This window comes from Leptopilina heterotoma, unplaced genomic scaffold (assembly GCF_015476425.1).
Source record: "Leptopilina heterotoma isolate Lh14 unplaced genomic scaffold, ASM1547642v1 Lhet_24, whole genome shotgun sequence".
NCBI lineage: Eukaryota > Metazoa > Arthropoda > Insecta > Hymenoptera > Figitidae > Leptopilina > Leptopilina heterotoma.
This window is the reverse complement of record NW_025110956.1, coordinates 4,040,620-4,063,091: the sequence shown is the minus strand read 5'-3', so window position 1 is coordinate 4,063,091 and position 22,472 is coordinate 4,040,620. Positions and strand designations below refer to the sequence as shown.

At 30.6% G+C, this 22,472-nt stretch overlaps 2 protein-coding genes across 7 annotated transcripts in view; one reads left to right on the top strand and one right to left on the bottom strand.

Annotated features, from left to right (window-relative positions):
• LOC122503032 (protein PTHB1) overlaps positions 1-17,306 on the top strand; it is a 96,496-nt gene extending 79,190 nt beyond the window's left edge. For 5 of the 6 annotated variants that reach the window (XM_043613436.1, XM_043613433.1, XM_043613434.1 and 2 more), the window contains 7 exons: positions 201-378; positions 2,164-2,403; positions 13,838-14,080; positions 14,434-14,720; positions 14,881-15,048; positions 15,639-15,776; positions 17,071-17,306. In XM_043613436.1, coding sequence (XP_043469371.1) covers positions 201-378; positions 2,164-2,403; positions 13,838-14,080; positions 14,434-14,720; positions 14,881-15,048; positions 15,639-15,776; positions 17,071-17,262 — 1,446 coding nt within the window. In that variant the 3' untranslated portion in view covers positions 17,263-17,306. The remainder of the gene's footprint in view (positions 1-200; positions 379-2,163; positions 2,404-13,837; positions 14,081-14,433; positions 14,721-14,880; positions 15,049-15,638; positions 15,777-17,070) is intronic. The other variant, XM_043613432.1, reaches the window with a different exon arrangement.
• Positions 17,307-17,607: 301 nt separating this feature from the next.
• LOC122502936 (neuroligin-4, X-linked) overlaps positions 17,608-22,472 on the bottom strand; it is a 60,629-nt gene continuing 55,764 nt past the window's right edge. Inside the window, exons 12-13 of the mRNA XM_043613288.1 lie at positions 21,513-21,770; positions 17,608-18,742 (exon numbers count right to left, since the gene is read on the bottom strand). Of these exons, the coding sequence (XP_043469223.1) occupies positions 18,709-18,742; positions 21,513-21,770 (292 nt within the window). The 3' untranslated portion in view covers positions 17,608-18,708. The remainder of the gene's footprint in view (positions 18,743-21,512; positions 21,771-22,472) is intronic.

Sequence of the window (22,472 nt, the reverse complement as noted above, 5' to 3'; positions counted from 1 at the left end):
ATTACTCGAAATATACGGGTACTCAAAATTATTCGAGCTTTTTACACAGCTCGGCTCGAGCTCGAACTTATTAGGCTCGGCTCGAAAAATGAAAATCTCGAAAAAGCTCGATCGAGCTTCGAGCTTTTTGCACACCACTACATTTTATTTAAATAAATGTATGATTATTTTGAAAATACTTAAATATAAAAATATTTTAGGAAATTAATGGTCTTATAGTAATGTTATCAGAAGATGGAAATTTAGAAATAGGATACTTAGGATCTCATCCATCACTTAATATTGCTCCATCTATTAACCGTAAGCGGTACAATTATGTCGATGCAGAGAAACAACTACTGCATTTGCGAACAGAAATTAAAAATTCTCTTGTTCATGGTATGTAAAATTTTCATCTTATTTTCTTATGTAACTATTTAAGCTTATTATGATCTCCTAAAAGTACTCTCACGGCTCTGCTGCTGCTTGTTTGTAGGAGTTTTCATGTCGTAAGAATTTGTAATATTGTCATGTTAGACAAAGACAAAGGCGCTTGTGTTATTTGGTAAAATTTGGTATTAACCACTTCAATCGTGTAACGCCAAAAAGGCGTCAAGCGAGACCTGGTCAGGAGCGGTAAACGTAAAGTTGAGTCCATCATATACACCCTTATGCTTTAATGCCATCTTTCCGGTTTTGACCGCATTTAAAAAGTCGTGACACATCTATAAAAATATTGTTAGTTCATGACGTATAAGTTCTTTCATACGTCACGAAGTAACTAAATTTAGATAGATATGTCACGACTTTTTAAAACGGCGTCAAAACCGGAAAGAAGGCATTGAAGCATCAGGGTGTACAAATTCATCTTGATTAATGCATATTCTCTGCAGAGCTGATAATAAGGAAACAATACACAGAAACCTATCGTCAATGTAGAAAATATCAATTGCGTAAGGAATAGTTGTCTATTGTGGACTCAATTATTGTCTGTTGTCATTTTTCATGTATCTAAACGTAGTGTTTTTATATTTTAGGATATGGTGATCGGAGTAGTACCTACAATTTGCACACAAATAAACTGCATACACTAAACTGCAAACAGTTGAAATGTATACAACCTATAATATAGAAAATCTGTCCGCCCTTCGGGCTAAAATAAGACTTGCTCATTGCAGTAAGATATTATTTTATTTTCGTTGTCAATCCATGTTTCATTTAGAAAAACATTGTTCTCTCTATGCAACTAATATATAACAAATAATGCCGATCTTGTTTTTTTAAAGTTGTTACGATTTTAAGGATTACATTCTCTTGACATTTAAAATTTTATACAAAAATAAAATCCGCAGTTCTTATACAAAAAAAATGTCTAGCCGCAAATCTAAGAAAAACATTCTGCACTCTTTTAATCCTAATTTTATGGACTTAGTATTCAGATGACCAGATCACAAAGGCGGATTCAAGGATAGGTCGAACAAAAGCAAAGTATACTGAAAGTGTCCTTTCAATACACGAAGGTTATGAAATTTAGAACCTACTATCATTATCATACTTAAAGTTATAACGGCATTTTTTACAATATTGTTTATAAGATTGATATATGTGTGAGAGTACTGTGTAAAACTATACCCAAATCATTCACTTCATGTAGTTTACGGAAAACGATACCATATTAATATTGTAGTAAAAATGAAGAGTTTTCCTTTTTGCAAAAGTAATTGTTTCACATTTCTCTAAATTTAATTAAGTTTATTAATAGTTGACCAACCATTTAAATTTTCCAAGACATCTTGAAGGTCAAGTGCTCAGTCAATAGATATAATTTTAAATCGTCTGCATAACAATTAAATATTCGAACTAGGCGAAAAAATTTGAACAGTTCGGTTCGGTTCGAATTATTTTGCACAGCTCTATTAAAAAGTTAAATTTTTACTGTTATATAAAATATAAAAATACTATGTTGAGATATACAAAAATGACAATAGACAATAAGAATAGAGAAAATGTCATGGTGCTTCTTTTTCATTTTTATCATTATGTCAGTTCCGACGAATTATTTCTTATAGTGTGGACAATCCCAGGCAAGTAATCTGCAGTTTGACCGTTCCCCTACCAAGCAGGTCACATTAGGCACACAAACAATTCTGACCTTCGTATTTAAATTAATGTTTTTCATTTCAGGCAGTAGTAAAAATATTAGTGCATCTTTTGATAGTTGTTTACAGCTGAATCTTGATAAAAAACATGATGCTGCTACCAAGAAAGTTTCAACAGTTACAATGAGAAATGATGACAGTAATGTGGAATTCAGCATTGACATAAACCTGAATTCTAATATAGTTGTTAACAATATTCAGTTATATGTTGATGTCCTTAAGCCATGGAGATTAGAACAAGATAACTTAATACTAATTTCGTTAAGTAAGTAATTGAGAGATATTCTACATTAAAAACTTATTACAGATAGGGAACGTTCATAAACGTTCCCCGTCATAAACTCCCCCGTCTAGGGGGAGGAGGGGTCAAGCAATTGTCTACCATAAGACGAAAAAATAGCGCTAATACATGTAATTGAGTCTACGTGGGGGAGGGGGGGTTCGAATTTTCAAAAGATTGGTCTACGTAGTTTATGAACGTTCCCATAAGTACATTATTTAGAGAGATTAAACAGCAATTGAACCTCCTAATTCTATAACTCAATCTACGCTCTCTAAAATCACCTACTTCAACCAGGCATTTGCGCACTATCCCGGTAAGAAGGGGAGAATCGAAAACAATTGAAAAGTTGAATTCTTTTAAGTAAGCTATAACTGGAGGCCCAGATCTCCAATTATAATTAAGGGGAAAAGGGGAGGAAGGAGAGTAAAGTGGAAGACAACAATACTTTAAAATAACAAATGTTTATTAGCTTACTTATCCGTTGTCTTATTTCCACCTGGGAATATGGTCACACAATGATAACGGCGAAAACTGTCACAACGAGGTATAGAGAGGTTTTTCCTCAAACAGAGCAAAGCAACAAGTGTCGCGTCTACTTGCCAATCCGGCGATTGACACCCTCGATGCCCTTCGGGCGTTTCCGGGTTCAATCGCCTGATTCGAAGCAAACGCGGGAAGATTTGTAACGCCACGTTACAAAGCTTTATGACGCCATCTTATTTTACGGTAAAGTAAGAAAATTAGAAAAAACTATTCTTTTGAATTAATTCTCGACAAAAATTTGAAACGCGCCTTTAAAAGAATGAGAAGTAAAACAAATAATGCGCAATAATCATTATAAATATGTCATTGATTTCTCCAAAAAAACATTTTTTCAGAAGATATGCATCGCTTTCTCAAAGTATACGAAACTGTCGAACTAACATTTATTGTAGCGTAAACCAGACAATAGTCGATCACTTTTAAATTTGGAATAGCTATAAAACCATATGAGATGAAAATAATTTGTTTTTTTCTAATCATTTCTAAAGTCATTATAAGCAAATCTAAACCTTTGTAAATGAAAAAAAAAATTTGTACGGTTTTTGAAAGCATTTCTAAGTGGTCGATTACTGTCGCATTCTTACTTGTTTATTTAATAATTTTTTTATCGAATAGACATTTCTTTCTCATAAACATGATTGATTTAATAATTCTGTGTGATTGTAAAGCTCAACATCACCTGAAAGAATTTGAAAAAATATGAATTACACTTTTTAAACAGTGTTAATTAAAAAGATTGCTTCAGGTGGCCGACTACTGTCGTATTCGTACTTGTTTATTTGCAAAGTTTTTTAACGAATAAGAAATTTTTTTTGTAAACATAATTAATATAATTGTTTTGTCAGACCATGAGGAATAATATCACGTGGAAGAAATTTTAAAGAAATTTAATTGCAATTTTTGAACAGTTTCATTAAAAATACTTTCCCCTACTGAAAATTCCTATATAGGATTTTCACATATGAAATTGGCACAGGATTTTTTATAGGAATTCATATAGGAGTTTGCATTCATTGTATACGACTTGAAAATCCATGTCAATTCTCATATGATTTCCTGCATAGAATTTCACGTCGCATTTCAAGTGAGATTTGACATAGGATTTCAAGTCAGATTTGACATAGGATTGAATTTGTTATAATTTTTCCAAGATTTCAAGCCCCCATATTTGAATCCTATATAAGAAATGCTTTTAACAAGACCGAGGTAATTAAATTCTTTAACTACTTCGATACACTTATCCTCTTATTTGAATGCCTTTAACAGATATTATCTTTTTTAGAGTTCTTGAATAACATTATTTTTGTTTTTTCAGTATTTAATACCAATTTATTTACTTTGCAGTATAAAGAAAGGGACCTTAGTGTTTGAGCGCATTCCATTGGAGTGTCAGCGAAAATCACTAAATCATCCGCGTATGCCAACAAAGATATTTGTGTAACTTTACCCGTGTAGAAATTTAACCATGGCCCAAATAGGGGCCACATCTTGTTATCATTGTGTAGGCCATATCGTGGCATGAAACACCTACCCAGATCGGGCCCAAGTCTGGCCAGACTTGGGCCCGATCTGGGAAGGTGTTTCATGCCACGATATGGCCTAGATATGGCAATTTCTACACGGGTATTAATAATAAAATACCTCTACATCCCTCTCTTCTCAAGAGATCTTCTAAGTCGCTTATAAATAGCAGAAACAAAATTGGGCTAAGGACCTCTCCCTGCATAACGCCTCTAGAGACAGGCACTTCCTCTGTATTACCCTTATTAGTTTTAATACATATTCTTGTTTTAGAATAAAAATCTCGCAATATATTTAAAACTTTCGTGCTCATTCCCAATGCGTATAACGTTTGCCATAACAATTCGTGATCTATCGATGTAAGGGCAGACTTGAAATCAACAAATATTGCGTAAAAGAACTTATTCTGAAACAAAAATTTTTTGACCTAAAAAAATCAAAATTAAAAATAAATTTTAATTTTTTAGGGGGAAGGATACGATTTTTTTTAAACGAAAGCTGAGGTTTTTTTTACTAAAAGGACATATATGTATATGCAAAAGTGGGACTAGAATGTTTAAACATTGAAAAAAAGAGATTTCTACTGATCGGAGTGCTCAAAACCCGGGTTTTGGCTCCGTTTGGAAGAAATCTCTTTTTTTCAGTGTTTAAAGATTCTAGTCCCACTTTTGCATATGTATGTATTTTTAGGAAAAAACCTAAGCTTTCGTAAAAAAAATCGTATCCTTCCCCCCCAAAAATTAAAATTTATTTTTAATTTTGATTTTTTAGGTCGAACAAATTTTTTATTCAAAATACTTATTTCAAATCGAAAGAGCATGAAGAAACCTTTCGAAACTGTACTCGGACAAATTTTTATGTTTAATTGTTTAAGAGTAAAAAAATTATCAAAATAAGCATTGTACCGAAAAACCCAAAACTTTCAACTTTTCTGGGGGGAAACTATCCATTAAATATTGCTGTTACGATACATTCAAAGTATCGTTTTTTTTATTATTGATTTAAAAGTAATACTTTGAAAAATCGGATATCTATTTGATCATGTGCTATATATAATAATTAATTGTTATTAGAAATTTAAATAGATTATTAAATTCAATGAACTTATTTGTAAAAGCCGTAGTGTCGCAAACAGGTCAATAACATAAGGATTGCTTCGAGTTCATAACAGTCTTTTTGCATGATCAAGAAATTCCAAATTCTTTCATATTCTATTCTTTCTTACGATTCTATAATTTAAAATAATTGACAAGCACAAAATACAAGAATGATTTCACCACTTTTATGCATTAACTCGAAAATTTAAGTGTCAAAGACTCTTTTGGTTCAATGACCAGATTGTAGTTTGTTGACACCCAAGCCTCAATTTCATGCAATAAAACTGGTGTGCTTACGATGTAATTCGCTTCTTCGCGACAGTTAACTCCTGGAGACAGGTCATCGCGAGGTTGACCGTCTGTGAGACTCGGCCGATTCAAAGGTTCGCCACGGGCAATCGAATTCGGGCAAACGTGAAAATCTCAAATCGTCTCAACCAAGTATTATTTTATTTGCGAAATTGTGAATATTGTCGTTAAAGAAAAATTATCGTAGTGTCAAAAACTTTCATACAAATAAAATTTTATTTTGTACTGGAGTCGTCGAAATAGACCTTTTCATTTAAGACCGGAAGTTGAAGCTACGCCATGACAGACGGCGCGATTTCAAAATTCTCGAGCAACTTTGTGTCAGAATGTATATTGTGCTAATAACAATTCAAATAAAAAACTCGATGAAAATGATATTCCAGAAGCAAAATTAATGTTTGAACAGGTAGAGAAAAATACTGTCTGTCAATTAAAAATATGGTTATAAAGCCGAAGTCAGTGTTTAAAGGGTAAAAAAAGTCTATATTGTTTACATGTAAATAAGGTTATGTTATGCTATGAACATAACTTTACCCAAAGGTCTCATTTTCGATATACTTGACAAGTTTTGCAATTACTTCGAATATTTTCATTCCTAATATTTCATTTTCTAAATGTTAAACGGTTTTGGGAAAGAAATAAAGTAATAATTTTCAGTCAAATAAGACTTGCAACGAGCATCACTTTTGCAATTCCCAAAACAATATTTTTTTTGTGCATCAATTTTTTTCCTTTGTGGATTATTTTTCTCAGGGATACTGCTCATTTTTAATACACGCTAATTTTTCTTTCTACATTCATTAGTAATATTTTTTAATTACTTTTCACTATTTGGCACTGTGCATTTTGTACAAAAAGTGCTCGAAACTTTGTCGGAAGATCTATATATACTCCGCGCTTGCGCAGTACAGACTCCTTAAATGAAAAGGTCTATTGTGTAGTGATGACAATTAAATTGTTACAACAATTGAAATTTTGTACAACGTGTTAACTTTCAGTGAACGATTCTTGGTTTACTTTCCAAAGAAATGGACAATAAATACAACCGCGAATAAATAATGCTTATAAAATCAATGTTTAAAAACAAGTTTTGCCCGTTCTGACCAGAAGAAGGGTTAGTTTTAAATGACCCCCTCTCTCTCTCTCTTCTTGTTTCAGTGCGGTAGGGATTAAGGTTACATAATATAAAGATAATTGTAAGTAAGAATCAATTATAACTATTGCTAAATAAATATAATATCTTATATGGTCTAAACAAGATGCTAAATTGTTCTGAACCCATAGTTCTTATCTGCAATCCTTAATGAAATTCCTAAAATTCCTAAATTAACAATAGTTTGAATATTAAATTAATCGAGATATACCTATTGGAGAATAATACACGATCCCATCGATACCTCCATGTATTACAATCCTATCTTACGGTGAAGGTTAATACAGTCCTATCTTGCGGTAACGTTTTATACAGTTCTATCTTGAAGTGACGGTTTATACCATTCTATCTCAAAATTTTCAATTTTTCAGTTTTTTGCTAAAATTATAGAAGAAAATATTCTGTATTAGATGGTAACACCTAAAATAGTTATATTAATTAGGATATTTATAAAAAACAGTAATTAGAAATAATAACAAGTTTTATCTTCCAAGTAAAAGTGTTCTATCTTTCTTTTGTTTTTGTATCTGTCAAAAAAATATACACATGTGATTCGTATAATCGCGTTAGAAAAGCAAAAAAGAACAAAAGGTAGAAAATGGATATCCCTTTGGATTTAAGTATGCCATCAGGAAAAAAATTCTTTACTGAATAATAATAAAAATATATAAATTTATAAAGTGATTATTATATCTGTTAATTTTGCTTTATTTTAACTTTTCTTACACCAGGAGAGACTTGTTCTGACGTAGAAATTGAGATCATTCGAATTCAGACTCGGATTGACTATTTTGACTAATATTACAGATACTTTTATTATTATAATTATATTGTAATTTATAATCTTGTTATCGTTTGTGAAATATATAATAAAATACTAGTATAATATAATCCTTGAAACATACTTATTAATTCTATATTGGAGTGACGTTTTCAACGTTTATTAAAGTAAAATAATGTAGATTTTTAAATTATTTTATTATTATTCTATTTGTATTCTCACTTGTGTAAAAATTTTCTACAATCAAAACCTCGTTTACTTACTTATTTAAATATTTGTATCTATACTTAAAACTCATAAAAATGATACGTTTATTTTAACTAATAATAATTGATAATTAAAATTAAACAAGAAAACTAACAACATTATTTTTATCATTCCACTATCCCGTGAAATATTAACCTGTCATAAAATTAGGTTAATTAACATTTGTAGACGTATTAAGAATGCATTTTCTTGGCTTGATTTTATATAATTGTGTTTTATTTATGTATATTATGATAGAAAAATCTTTAAAGAATTACATAAAAATTATCTTATGAATATCAAACTGTCATTAATATTTTTAATATGGAATTTACTTTTAATTTGGCTCTTACGCAAAATTGGCAAATTTGAGATAGAATGGTATAAACGGTCACTTCAAGATAGAACTGTATAGAACGTTACCGCAAGATAGGACTGTATTAACCTTCACCATAAGATAGGATTGTAATACATGGAGGTATCGCCATAAATAAAAACATTTAAATTCATTTTAAGTGGTTGTTGTGACCCTCGAAGGCTAAAGTCTTACGACAGTTCCGAGGGAGGGTAAAGGGCTCCAAAAGAAGGGTTACGGGTTTTAGTGGGTCGGGCTGGTAGTAGGTCGCCAGTTTATTAAATTTATTATAACATTTATTTATTTATCTTTTTTTTAATATTTCCTTTTGTTTCATTGTACCAACCCCACATAACCTTGGAGTGCGGAATCCAAGGTATCTGTAGGCAGATTTCCCAAAAGTCCCTAAGCAAAAAAAAGTGGTTGTTGTGAACCGAGGATTAAGCTACAATTTTTGTTTTATTAATTAAATAACGAAGGACCTTATTGAGTAACCTATAATATATATATATATTATAAACATTTTTCACAACAATTGGGTTCAAACAGATAAGTCAATATTATTTGATTTGAATTCTTTTGGTCTAGATTCATTAATAATTTTCCAAAACTCATTAGAATCTTTTGCCCGTGATAATTTTATTATTTTATCGAGTTCGTAAGATTTTTTCTTTTTAATAATAGTTTTAATAATATTTTTTAGCTTCTATAAACTGTATTTTATTGTTTTCCTGAAATGAATATTTTTTACATTGAAATAAAGAATTTTTTACCCGCTCCTTTGCTTCTTTGCACTTGCCAAACAACCAGTAGTTTTTAAATTAAAAGATTTATGCTTTATTTTTTCATGTTTAAAGAAGTGGCTGCATTAACAATTGCTAAATTCAAGATATTATCAAGTTGATTTATATCATTTGCAGTTTTTGATACATCAAGAAGTTCTGTCATTAAATGGTAATAATCATCTGCTTTATTTATATATAATATAAATGTGAAATCTCTAACGCTATATTATAATCGCTCACATTGTGGGATTTTTTTTATTTGAAACCATATCTGAGAAATACGCACATACCGGGAAATGGTCTGACTGTGTGATTATATGACTCACTTCTAAATCTTTAATTAAATTTACACCATTTAGTCCGAACAAAACTAAGTCAATCACACTTTCTCCTACCGAGCTAACAAACGTAACATTTCCTGACGAATCGCTTATACTTCTACCATTTAACAAAATAAAACCATGTAATTCTAATTGTCGTACCAAAATGCTGCCATTATTATTATTAACTTTATACAACGATAATCTGCTTTTTGTAAAATTGGAGTCATTTAATATAAAATCATTGTATTACTGATTACGACGAGACACTCTTCAATTAAAATCGCCTCCTAATAAAATCACAAGGTCCGGAAATAGTTCAATTACTGTCTCCTAAGCATGTATAAAATTTTTAAAGAAGTTCAAAAAATTTAAAATAGGCGAGCGCTATACCACACCAATTATAAAATTAGTATTTTTTGATTTGATTTTAACAAATACAAAGCTATCGAAATCTATAATTTTTTCTATAGTATATAAAAATCTGCGTTGTACAAAATTATAATTTTTTTTCGCAGGAATTATAATATAATTATAGTTCCAAACATTATGTGGAATATTTACCTTTTCGGTTTGTATCCTGGTTTCATACAAACACACAATGTCACTGTCTTTTAATACACAACTAATATCTTTCCTAGGACGACCCTTCTCTCTTTTCTTTGTTGATGTAGATGGTGATATTGAAGACAATTTTATTTCTTCGGCATTCATTGAACGCTTACGGTTTTCCTTTAGAATAGCGTCAACTTCATCCATGGATACAAAGTTATCATCAAGGATTTTATTGTTTTTAATGGCTGCAGAGATGTTTAAAACTTTAAGTAGGCGTATTCTTTCATTTAACAGTTTCCATGTAGATCTTTCTTCGGCCGATCGGTCCTTTGCGATGATTGAATTGAGTTTTTTAAAATCCATTGCTTTTTCGAGAACCATTTTTGACCATCTTGATCCCATGAATTTGATGAGAACAGGTAGGGGTAAATTTAAAGCTTTTTTACCTAGTCTGTACATATCTTCCACTGTATAGTCGGGAATTTGAAGATCGAGATTTGTAAAAATCTCTGCCACCATTTTAAAAACATCAGAGCTGTAAGTTTCGTTTTCCGTAATTTATATAAAACGACGTTTTTTGAGATTTGCATCTTCCTCAAGCACTACCTGTGTATCAATTGCTGCCAAGTTATCCACACGTATGGAATGAAACTCTTTTTTTAAACTTTTTTTGAGCCTCCGTAAATTTAGCTATTTCGTCCACCAAATTAATCAGATAATGCACAATTTTTTCTTCAAAATTTTCAGACATGATTTAAGAATATTCTTAATTATCTTCACTTGAAAGTACAGTTAAAAGTTGACACAAACAAACTTTAAGAACCAACAGTAAGACCGTAAACAAAGCACGTCTGTATTGCTCGACAGCTCAAGTGAGACTCTTGTGAACTACAGTTTCTCAGCTCTTGTATAGAGTTCCATGATCATCTCAACAGCGAAAAAAGTCACTTTCGCCACCTAGCGGTGAAATTATAGGAACTAAAGAGATTTATAACATTATAAAAGAAAACATTTATGAGGTCTTACGTAAGATCCTATATGAATTCCTATTTGAGAAAACATATATGATCTAACGTAATGAGATCCTATATGAATTCCTATGTGAGAAAACATTTATAAGATCCTATACGAATTCCTATGTGAGAATGAAGATCGAATTTCAATTAAGGTATGTTCGTTTCATCGTACAGTTATTCTCTATTCCTCAATTTTTACCGAGATAACTGATCGAGTTATAGAATTGGATGGTTTATTACTCCACTAAGAGTAGTTGATAAAATTGTAATTTGGCCGTTCGATATGAAGTTTACGAGAGTCTCGTGCCTCGCATAAGTATAAACATATATTTTCACAGTGGTCCTCAAATGCCAAAAAGTTTCATAAAAATGTCAAAGAAAACTGCTAATGCCATCTTATTCTAATCATCTCACACTTCTAAACCTATTTTATATCGAAATCCTACTTGTTCGCATTTTCAAAATAACGAAATAACAGTTTCAAATCATTTTTAGAAATTTAGTTCATATTTGAGTTTAATACAAAGAAAGAAAATTTAAATGTCAATTATTTTTAAGTTTAATAAAATTGTAAATTTCACCGTAAGAGTGATATTAAGGAAATGGCTATTTTACTTTTTTGATTTCTAGAATGATAAACATAGGTATTTATATTTATTGTAAAAACATTAACCAATTTTAACGCCGGGACGGACGCTTTTTCAATCATTTTCAACGTTAATTTTTTTTGTTATTAGGCATGTAGAAAATTTTCGAAATAACATTTTCTTACGTATTTTTTATCGCTCTTCCAGAATCTGTCATCAAAATTGCAAAAAACAAAAATTCCAAAAAGTTATGGCCGCTTATTTCGAAAAAATGCAAATTTTTGACATTTTTGATTGAAAAATGATTTTTTTTTATGTAACCAGTAACCAGAATAATTCTTCACCATAAAATATCGCGTCCACAATATCCAAGCTTCAAAGTGATGGACCATACATTTAAAAATTTCAAGATGGCGGATTCAATATGGCGGTCGATATTTTTGAAATTGATCGGTTTTATTTGAAAACTGCTACTCGGGAGGTTTTTGGGGTCGCTAGTTACGAATCTGAAATCAGATTTTAAAAATTCAAAATACCGAATCCAAAATGGCGGTCTTAATTTTAAAGAATGATTAGAATGGTTTAAAATTTTATGTTTTTTAGCCATTGAAATTATTTAATGTTGTCCGTCTCAAACCACGAGGAGGTAAACGTACATCCTCGTGTATTGATAGAGACAATGCATTCTGCTAAATGAATTAAATAAGAAATTATATAGTTTTTAAAGGAAATGAAATTTAATGTTGCTGTAAAACAAATGACCCTCGTGGTTTGAGTCGGACAACATTAAAATATTTTCAATAGCTAAAGAACGTATTAAATTTTAAACCAATCTAATCATTTTCTGAAATTTTGATCGCCATATTGGATTCGGTATTTTGAACGTTTGAAATTTGACTTCATATTCGTTTTCAGCGACCTAAAAACCCTCAAGTAACAAGTTTCATGCAAATCCGATAAGTTTTAAAAAGATAGCCGCCATATTGGATCCGCCATTTTGAATTTTTGAAATCTGAGTTCATATTCGTAATCAGCGACCCAAAAAACATTCAGGTACTCCTTTTCATATAGATAAAAGGAGAATTAAAAAAACGTCCACAGGGTGTCAATTATGTGAAAAAAATTCTTTTTTCTCCATTTTGGATCCGCCATCTTGAAATTTTTAAGTGTATGGTCCATCACTTGAAGCTTGGATATTGTGGACGCGATATTTTATTGTGAAGAATTTTTCTGGTTACTGGTTACATGAAAAAAAAAATCATTTTTGAATCAAAAATGTCAATAACATTTTAAATGCCATAACATTTTTTGGAATTTTTGTTGTTTGCAATTTTGATGACAAATTCTGAAAGAGCGATAAAAAATACGTAAGAAAATGTTATTCCGATAATTTTCTAATTGCCTAATAACAAAAATAATTAACGTTGAAAATGATTGAAAAAAAGCGTCCGTCCCGGCGTTAAAGGGTTAATGTTTTTACAATAAATATAAATACCTATGTTTATCATTTTAAAAGTTAAAAAAGTAAAATAGCCATTTCCTTAATATCACTCTTACGGTGAAATTTACAATTTTATTAAACTTAAAAGTAATTGACATTCGAATTTTCTTTTTTTGTATTAAATTCAAATATGAACTAAATTTCTAAAAATGATTTGAAACTGTTTTTTGGTTATTTTGAAAATGCGAACAAGTAGGATTTCGAACAAAAATAGGTTTAGAAGTGTGAGATGATTAGAATAAGATGGCATTAGCAGTTTTCTTTGACATTTTTATGAAACTTTTTGGCATTTGAGGACCACTGTGTTTTCACCAAAACAATTTGAGAAGATCGTAAAAATAATAATAACAATTAAAGTACGATGATGCTAAAAAAAATAATAGTAGAAAAGTGACGTTTAAAGAATAGAATCAAAAAAACAATAAATTATTTAAATATGATAACTAAGAAACGCGTGAAATGAAACATTTGCTAAATGTGGAGGTGTTTGGAAGTAACAAAAGAGTACACAGCTTACACAGTCACGGTAGCATGCAGAATGAAAGCACGCAGTTCTACGACTCGACTGTATTCTGATATTTTGTAATTAAAATACCTATTTATAAACTTTAATATCATCAAATTTTTTTAAATTTTGATTCTGTTAGATGGACAGTTCTGTTATAGGATACCTATTAAGTTGAAGACAAATACTCCGATACTATCATCTGAAGTCGACATTACAGTAACATATGAAATTGATAAACATGATATACACATATTAAAAGCAGTTTATTTATTGGACTTAAAGCCACTATGTAAAATTTCTTCGCAACCTGGTTTAAGAAAGTTCAGTACAGATATTCAATTAGGTTCATCTGGTCGGGAACTTTGTGCAAAATTGATGAATGGTATTTTTATATAATAAATATTTGCTTCTGTTGTGATGTAGTTTTTCAAAGTTTTGAATTTCTGTATTCTTCAATAGATTACAAATCAATTTTGAATGATATTTTACTATTACAATGGAACTTCGATTATCCGAACTATTTAACTCAACTGTTTATAAGTGGAGGTGCAAATTTGTTACGTTAAAGTGAAAATTTTCTGAATGAAAGTGAAAATTTTTTGGGTGAAAGTGAAAGTTTGAACCATCAGATTCTGCCTGAATTGATTTGGATAATCGAGGTTCTAGTGTACTTAAAGTGAATAATTTCTTTTTAAAAGATAATGTCTATAGAAAATAAATTGAAAATATTTTTAGATTTTGTCTGCGACTATCCACTTACTGAGTTTACTAGACCTGTGAGCATTCAGCTTGCACAAGAAGAACATTCTGTAACATTAAGTCGCAACTTGTTACTCACTCAAGTTGAGCTCAACTCAGACGATGAATTGCTGATGCTGTTTTTTACGAGCTATTTAATCAATAAAATATCAGAAAAATTTACTAGAAGTTTTCGAACATCCATTGAGCCTTCTAAAATATATTTTCTCATGGAATATCTACAAATTTATTGGGAAGCACGCCATAATGTTAAAAAAATTAAGGTAAATTAGATATTTTGTTTTAAACTCTATATTGTTTAACGTTTTGGTTCCTAAAGTTGACATCGACGCACACCGCACTGCTGATTACTTACTTTACCCTAAGCCCCACCCATTCCCACCTTACTATATCTTATAATTTAACGTAAAATTCTTTTTCTAGAATGAACTTACATTATTAATGCAACAATTGCGAAGTATTATCAAGAAAATAATGCTATCAAAAGATCGAAATCATCTTTCATCGACAAATACTAAATTGTTAATTTGTTATAAAATGATTTGTCAATCCATAATTCAACAAATTGACCTTTTTGCGAAACATGAAGAGGTAAGCAAAATTTATTAAACGTTTAATATATATGCCGACAATGGGTGTTATCAGCGTGCTCACGGATTATGATCTGGATCACTTATAGTAGTAATCAGTTTAATTTTTAAATGGGGTCTCTATTATTATTTGAATAATATGTTGTAATTGGTTATTTCGGTAAGCTCTTAATTTTCATTTGTTAAAAAAGAGTGAATTGTGAGAATTTATGAAATAGGGGAGAGTGGGACAAAGTGGGGTACCTTTTTGAAATTGTCTGTTTACAGAGAACCAAACGAATAAACCAATTCAACTAACCATAAGAATTCTTCCTTGTACACTTATAGCTTTAAGGAAATTACGATAATAGCGGAGAAAAAAGTTTTTGAAAAAACTTATATCGTATTTTGTGAGAAAGTGCTTAAACCCAATTTTGCCCCACCCTGCAGCATACATTTTGATGACAATAATATAACTGAAATATTAGAAATAATATTAGAAGTATAATATTACGAATATCCAATGTCATATTACAGTGATATTAAGATATATTTTTAAGTGCTGCTTGAGAATTGTTTGACAAACATTTAAAGATATCATGTTTTTCCTAGGAATGCAGTATTGCAGCTGACAATTTTTATTCTGTACTAAGGATAATATTAAACTTGTTAAGAATAAATACTCCTATTGATTTGTGGTCCAAGTTAGATTCAGCAGTATGCTTTCAACTGCAAGCAGAGAATTGTGCAGTAAGTTATCGAACTACAACTATTGCTTATTTTCATTAAAAAGATATTAATTGTTAAATTTTTTAATCAAATCTGAAATAGAAACCATTAGTGTAAATTTCTAGTCTACATTGGGTTTTTCTCAGGGTTTGTGCTTCTAACATAGTCAAATAGTTTAATTTTGTAATTTGAGAAAAATGCTTTTCACTTTATTTTATTACTTAAAAACTTTGTTTTTTATATACTTAAATTAATATAGTATATACCAATTGCTTAATTTTTTATTATTGAATAACTATTTTGTTAAATATAAAAATATCGATTAATTTTATAAATATTGATAACATATAGCGCTCACTGCTATACCTGACTGATATTATCCCTTACGGTCTCGCGCTCGGCGAGTTCTTCTTCCCATCCGCTCATATATACTTTATATACATGAATCGATTAGTTTTTATGCCAGTAATATCATTTGGACAAGAATTAATAGAAATTTTAATAAAGAAAAAAGTTATTTCAAAAAATGCAAAAATAAATTTCTTTCAAAAATTAAAAAATTGCTACAAAATTTCTTTTAGATATTTTTGAAAATCCTTCTGTCTGATATTAGTGTTTGATTTGATTACATTTCCAAGTGAAAACAATTTTAGAGCTGTGCAAAATAATTCGAACCGAACTGTTCGAATTTTTTCGCCCAGTTCGAATGTCGAATATTCGAATATTCGAACTAGCCCAGTTCGGATGTCGAATATTCGACATTTCGGCGCCCCAAAACTGAACTAAACTCGGTTCGGTTCGAATTTTGCACAGCTCTAAACAATATTCTAAAATTAATCATTAAGATAAACGGATAAGATTGAATAGCACTCGCACTGAAACCTAAAGTCCCGCAGACTAATAAAATTAATTTGGGTTGAAAACATAAGTGTAGCACACAATTTGCAAATGGAAACGATCGTCGATCGATTCGGTAAAAAAAAGCAAGTTAACATAATAGAATAAGTTCATGTATAAGGGCACTTAATATTTATGCACAAGTTCTCGTCGCAGAAATTGAAGCAATGAAAAGTCGTTCAATACATTATTAATAATTTGCAATAAGGGGACGAACGCGAGACTTGGAAGGGATACTACCAGTCGGGTAGCAGTGACAAGCCTTGAGCCGCTCACTGCTACCTGACTGGTATTATCCCTTTCAATCACGCGTTCGTCCCCTTATTGCATCCAGCTCTTCAATCTTAAACGTTATAAATCTTAAGTTAATTATATTATATTAATAAATGAAACTATTAAATGATTTTAAAATTTTTAGACATGGGAAGAAACTACAAAATATTCAATTGGTACCTTTCTTCAGGAATCTCTTCCAAAAATCATCAAAGGATCACATTGTGTTTCGGCTGAAAAGTTTTATTCATTGCAGGATGTAATAAATATTGGAGACAATTTTTTACATATTATTGATAAGGTTCATGAAAATAGATTAAACATAAATTCAAATTGAATTCTATCTTTGTGTATCTTTAAGCAGCGCAGAGTAATCTAATAAGAAACAAAATTCTGTTTAATAAAGTTGAATAAATTTGAATTACCATCTGGATAATTAACTAATTTAATACTTTAATTATATTCAATAAAACGTAAAGTTTTGGAAAGGCTAACAGTAATTCTTTTCATATTAAAATATTTTGATATGAAATATCAAACCCTTTCAGTCCCATTGTTAAGAAATTGAACATTTATGGGGAAATCTCACGAAATGGGTATTTTTTGTTTTAAAAGAATTTTATTTCCATGTTGGTGGCTAATATTCACCAATTAATGAAATTAAATATTACTGAGTTTTCGAATATGTTTTATTTGAAAACGTATCCCTTACAAAGAAAAGAATTGTTTAATCAAAACAAAATTACTTAATGTAACATAATTTTCAGTCCTTAATAGCAACCTTATTATTTTCTGTAAGTAAAAATTTGAGCGATTTTTGTAAAACATAATTAATCCTAAACAATTTTAATAGCACTATCATGCGTGTGATGATTGACTTAGAATAATTAAAAATCATATTCCTAATTTATGTTCACAAAAGATGGGTTTTAGTTGCGACATTCACTTCATTATTTAAAAAAGGCTACATACAATTTACAATTATGCATAGTCTTTTATTAATTGTAATTATTCTTCATCGTCTCTATGTTGGAAGTTTCAAATTAAAAGGCTGCGATTTATAATTGATCTATTGCGAGAAAATCAGTGGCATAATTTTTTATACTAAAATGTAACATATATTATATTTTCACAACTTAGTAAATAGTTTATCTCACGGTCACCAAAAATCTCTTTAATGTCTTTTCTATTAAATTTAGAATTATTTTAGTTTTTATTTTACTAAGACTGGAATTTTTTGTAATCGTGTAATAAATGCTATTCACTATACTGAAGATATATATTAACGGAGTGCTTATTTAACAAAGAAATTTTAGCGTCGACTTTTAATACTATACAGTAAGTTAGTGATCCGTACAGCTGTTGAAAATAAGTCTTAAATTATTCATCAATGATTTTCATTCATTTTGATTTCTAAATACGTAATATTAGAATCATTCGCAAGTGTTTCAGATATTAATCTGCGCGCACTATTTATTACAAAAGTATTTCATCAATTAATGTCACCATTTTTACGATTCACAAATGAAAAGAATCAAAATTTTCAAGACATGGACTAATAGTGGCCCATTTCTCAGGAGTCAGTCACATCTTAATCAGAAAGCAGCTCGCTAAATTCTCCAGTCTTTAGGTAACCACTTTACATGTTGAATTTTGGTTCAAGTTTATCGAAGGTAATTCCTTCTCACTTTCGTGTTGACGTGCAAAATTTGTTGTTTACCCTTTTATGATACATTAATTAGGTTCCACATCAGTCTATCTTTTAATTAATATTAATTAAGTGTTACGATCCTGGCTCAACGGCAGTAAAAGTTTTCCTATAAAATAATTATTAATTAACTGTATAGTTAAATAAATATTAGTTTCCAGATTTATATTATTATAAAGATGAGAGTTAAAATTCAAATACTTTAATAGTTACTTTGGTGACATATTCGATTTTATCGAGAGTTTGTTGATCGAGAATCGCTCGACATGTACACGGAGAAACCTTTAAGTAGTCTGCTCACCCGAAAGTTATGCGTCAGCGCCACCACGACACTTGTTCATCTCCACTCTTAAACTAGTTGATCCACGTACCCAGTAGTTGTCATTTTCTCAACTTTTTGGAAAGCTTGTCTATCGAAAGCGGTAACGCTACGCACCCAGTGGCGGGCGATCAGACTTCCCATGCAGTGGGAAGACAGACTTCTCAAAGGTTTCTTCGTGTAAAGTAGTCAGAAAAACAGAAGAATCATCTGCAGGAATAACTGATATTTGATTGGGGAATTAAAATTGCTATGCGACACTAGTGGACATGAAGTGAATTAAAAAAATTGCCACCATGGGTGTATATTGTCAGATTGTCAATATAGCTCGCGTTTAATAAAAGTCATGGAATTCGATTCACAGCATCCCAGTAAAAAATGAAGTATTGAGTGGAGCGTTTAGGAATTGAGTGAAGCTCTGAGCCAATACGGATTCGAGTAAAAACCGTATTGGGACGTTTGACTCAATCTTTTTTTCATCCGCCGAATACGGTCTTATTTTAGCATTAAAATTAAAATCACATGAGCAGAGTACACATTATAAATTGAAAGCACAATTGTCCTGGAATGTAAAAATGCCGATTTCGATAAGAAACAATGAATATTTTTTATTTTTTATTAAAAATTGGTAAAAGCAAAGTTTGATAAGCGCGACTGAATTTACCATGTGAATAAATGAAGTGGTAAGTTTAAATGGACGAAATGGACTGAAAGAAATCTACTGTTACCGACAGAAAGTTCCTAGAGAATTGTGGTAAATTCAACAAAACAATGAAATTTCATTGTTTTACAATTCTCTAGGAACTTTCTGTCGGTAACAGTAGATTTCTTTTCGTCCATTTAAACTTACCAATTCATTTATTCACGTGGTAAATTCAGTCGCGCTTATCAAACTTTGCTTTTACCAATTTTTAACAAATATTCATTGTTTCTTATCGAAATCGGCATTTTTACATTCCAGGACAATTGTGCTTTCAATTTATAATGTGTACTCTGCTCATGTGATTTTAATTTTAATGCTAAAATAAGACCGTATTCGGCGGATGAAAAAAAGATTGAGTCAAACGTCCCTATACGGTTTTTACTCGAATCCGTATTGGCTCAGAGCTTCACTCAATTCCTAAACGCTCCACTCAATACTTCTTTTTTTACTGGGATCGAAAGGGTAAAAAGAATCGTGGAAACGCCATATTTGTTTTGAAACACTTGCGCCACTATGCCCGCGGTGGTAAATTTCTTTGCCCATAGAATATTTGTAATCAAAAGATTAATTGGTTTCAGCCCTATGCGTGACCTAATAATTTAAAAGGGACCTTACGTCCAACATTGTGTTTTTGAGAAAATCATTCTTAAAGTTAACAATAGAAAGTTAGTTATTTTATTAGTAAAATAGTTAGTTAGTAAGTAAGTTAGTCACGGTGGTCTTGAAACATTTTAAATACCGCTGAGACATGCCCTTTCTAAATATTAAAAAAAATAATTCTGTACCACCTACTGAATTGATTTTAACATAAATCAAAATAATTGTATTTTTCATCTATTTAAAGAAGAATATGCACAATGTGTACAAATTAAAAAAATATTGCTCAGATTCTTAAATTTTCTCCAGATAAAGCAAACAAAAATTAAAGAAAAGGAAATTGTATTTATAATTTAATAATTTAACAAAATACACTTTAAATTATTAATTTTATTCTATTTAATACTATTCTGCAATTGTTAGACTTTTGCTTTCTTAAAAGTAGTGAAGTTTGTTTCTGGTTGAAAATTGTTAAATTTTTTATCTTTATAATTGTTATTTAACTTTAAAATTGTATGAATTGCGTTGTACTTTAATTATTGTTCTCGTGGTTTTCATGGGACAAAGTAAAGAAATAATAATAATTGTTAAAGTGTTGATGAACGTCGAAAAGTGATACGAAAATTGTTCTCATTTGAGTGATTATTAAAATCTGTGAATGAAAGAGTGAATTTTAGAAAAATTGTGAACAAGTCGAAATTATTTTTTTACGGAAATCTACTATTAATAAATAGAATAGACCCTCAATTAATGATGAAACTTGAATGATGATACCTGTTAGTGTTGCCGCGATAATGGCGAGAGACGAGACGAGAAAACCATTGCACGAGACAAGACGAGACAGTGTTTTTTTAAATATCGTTAAGTCGATACGAGACGAGAGAGGAGTCACGAGGATGAGAAATCTTGATTTCCATGCATTTTCAACGTTCGAGACGAGACAAGACGATAATGCATAGGATTCTCGACGCTCGAGACGATCCTATGCGATAAATCGCCTTAAAATTACGAGACAAGACGATATTTATAGAATTCTCGCCTCGTCTCGTATCGCAACAACACTAATACCTGTATAAGTTTTAAATTTTTTCTATAATTTTTAAAAAATATGCAAGAGTTTCGAATGTGATATTTGTTAATTTTCTGACATTTGAAATTACAAATTCCTTCTCATATGTTGAGAATGTAAAAAATTATGATTTAAAGATTGTAATGTTTTTGGGCCGTGCCCAACTGTAGTATAAATTACTTTAGATTTACCTTCTAAGTATTTCATTTTCAACATCCACAATAATAGGATTATTATCAATAAAGTGTGAATGGGGTATCTGCTTTAACTCGTTGAATGTCCTAGGTCCGCAAGCTTGATTCAAAATTCGCTTTTTTTGTAAATTTTTCACTTCCATTCTAGTTTTATCCCTTTGATAATACACACCAGCAAATATTAGTACATTAAGAATAAGTAAACTGCAACCTATTGCTATTGTTACACTTAGTGCTGTAGAATATGCAGCATATCTGTAAGAACAGTAAAGTAAAATGAATTATTGAGGAAGACATAATATAAGGTGAAGGTCCCAGATATGGAATGTTTTCATAATTTCGTCCATATTATGGAACAGTATCCCCATAGCACGATATCTTTCCTACGTGAGAACATTTACAGTCTTACTCGTATGCTTTGTAAGGTTACAGCGTAATTTAATTGTAGACTTAACCTAAACTTAAAAGTTCCGCCATACAGTAGGCTTACACAGTAAGGCCATATTAACAGTGGCGGCGAAACAGGTCTCAGTGGTGTGTGGAGCTGGTGTGGGGGGAAAGGCCAAAGCACTTAGTAATTTTAAATATTCAAAATAATATTATATTAATTTATTATTAAAGTTTTATGACTAGTACATTTTTAAGTTTAATTTACTCTTTACCCAAGTAGAAATGTAATACTGGCATAGTACTGACCCAGTACTGACTAACAGTAAAGCAGTACTGACTTTCGTACTGCTAGTACTGTTCGGGTTTCGAGAGTCAGTACAGACGTCCTGAGTTGGACGTCTGTACCATGCCGATGTTTAACTCCGTTATAGCTCCGGACATTTCTATTTGGGATATATAGTGAATTTTTGATGGCGCGGAAACATCAAAACATTTAAATTATTTTATTAAAATGTTTAACAAATTGTAATATATTCTTCTGAGTGTGACTGTGTATAATGATAACAA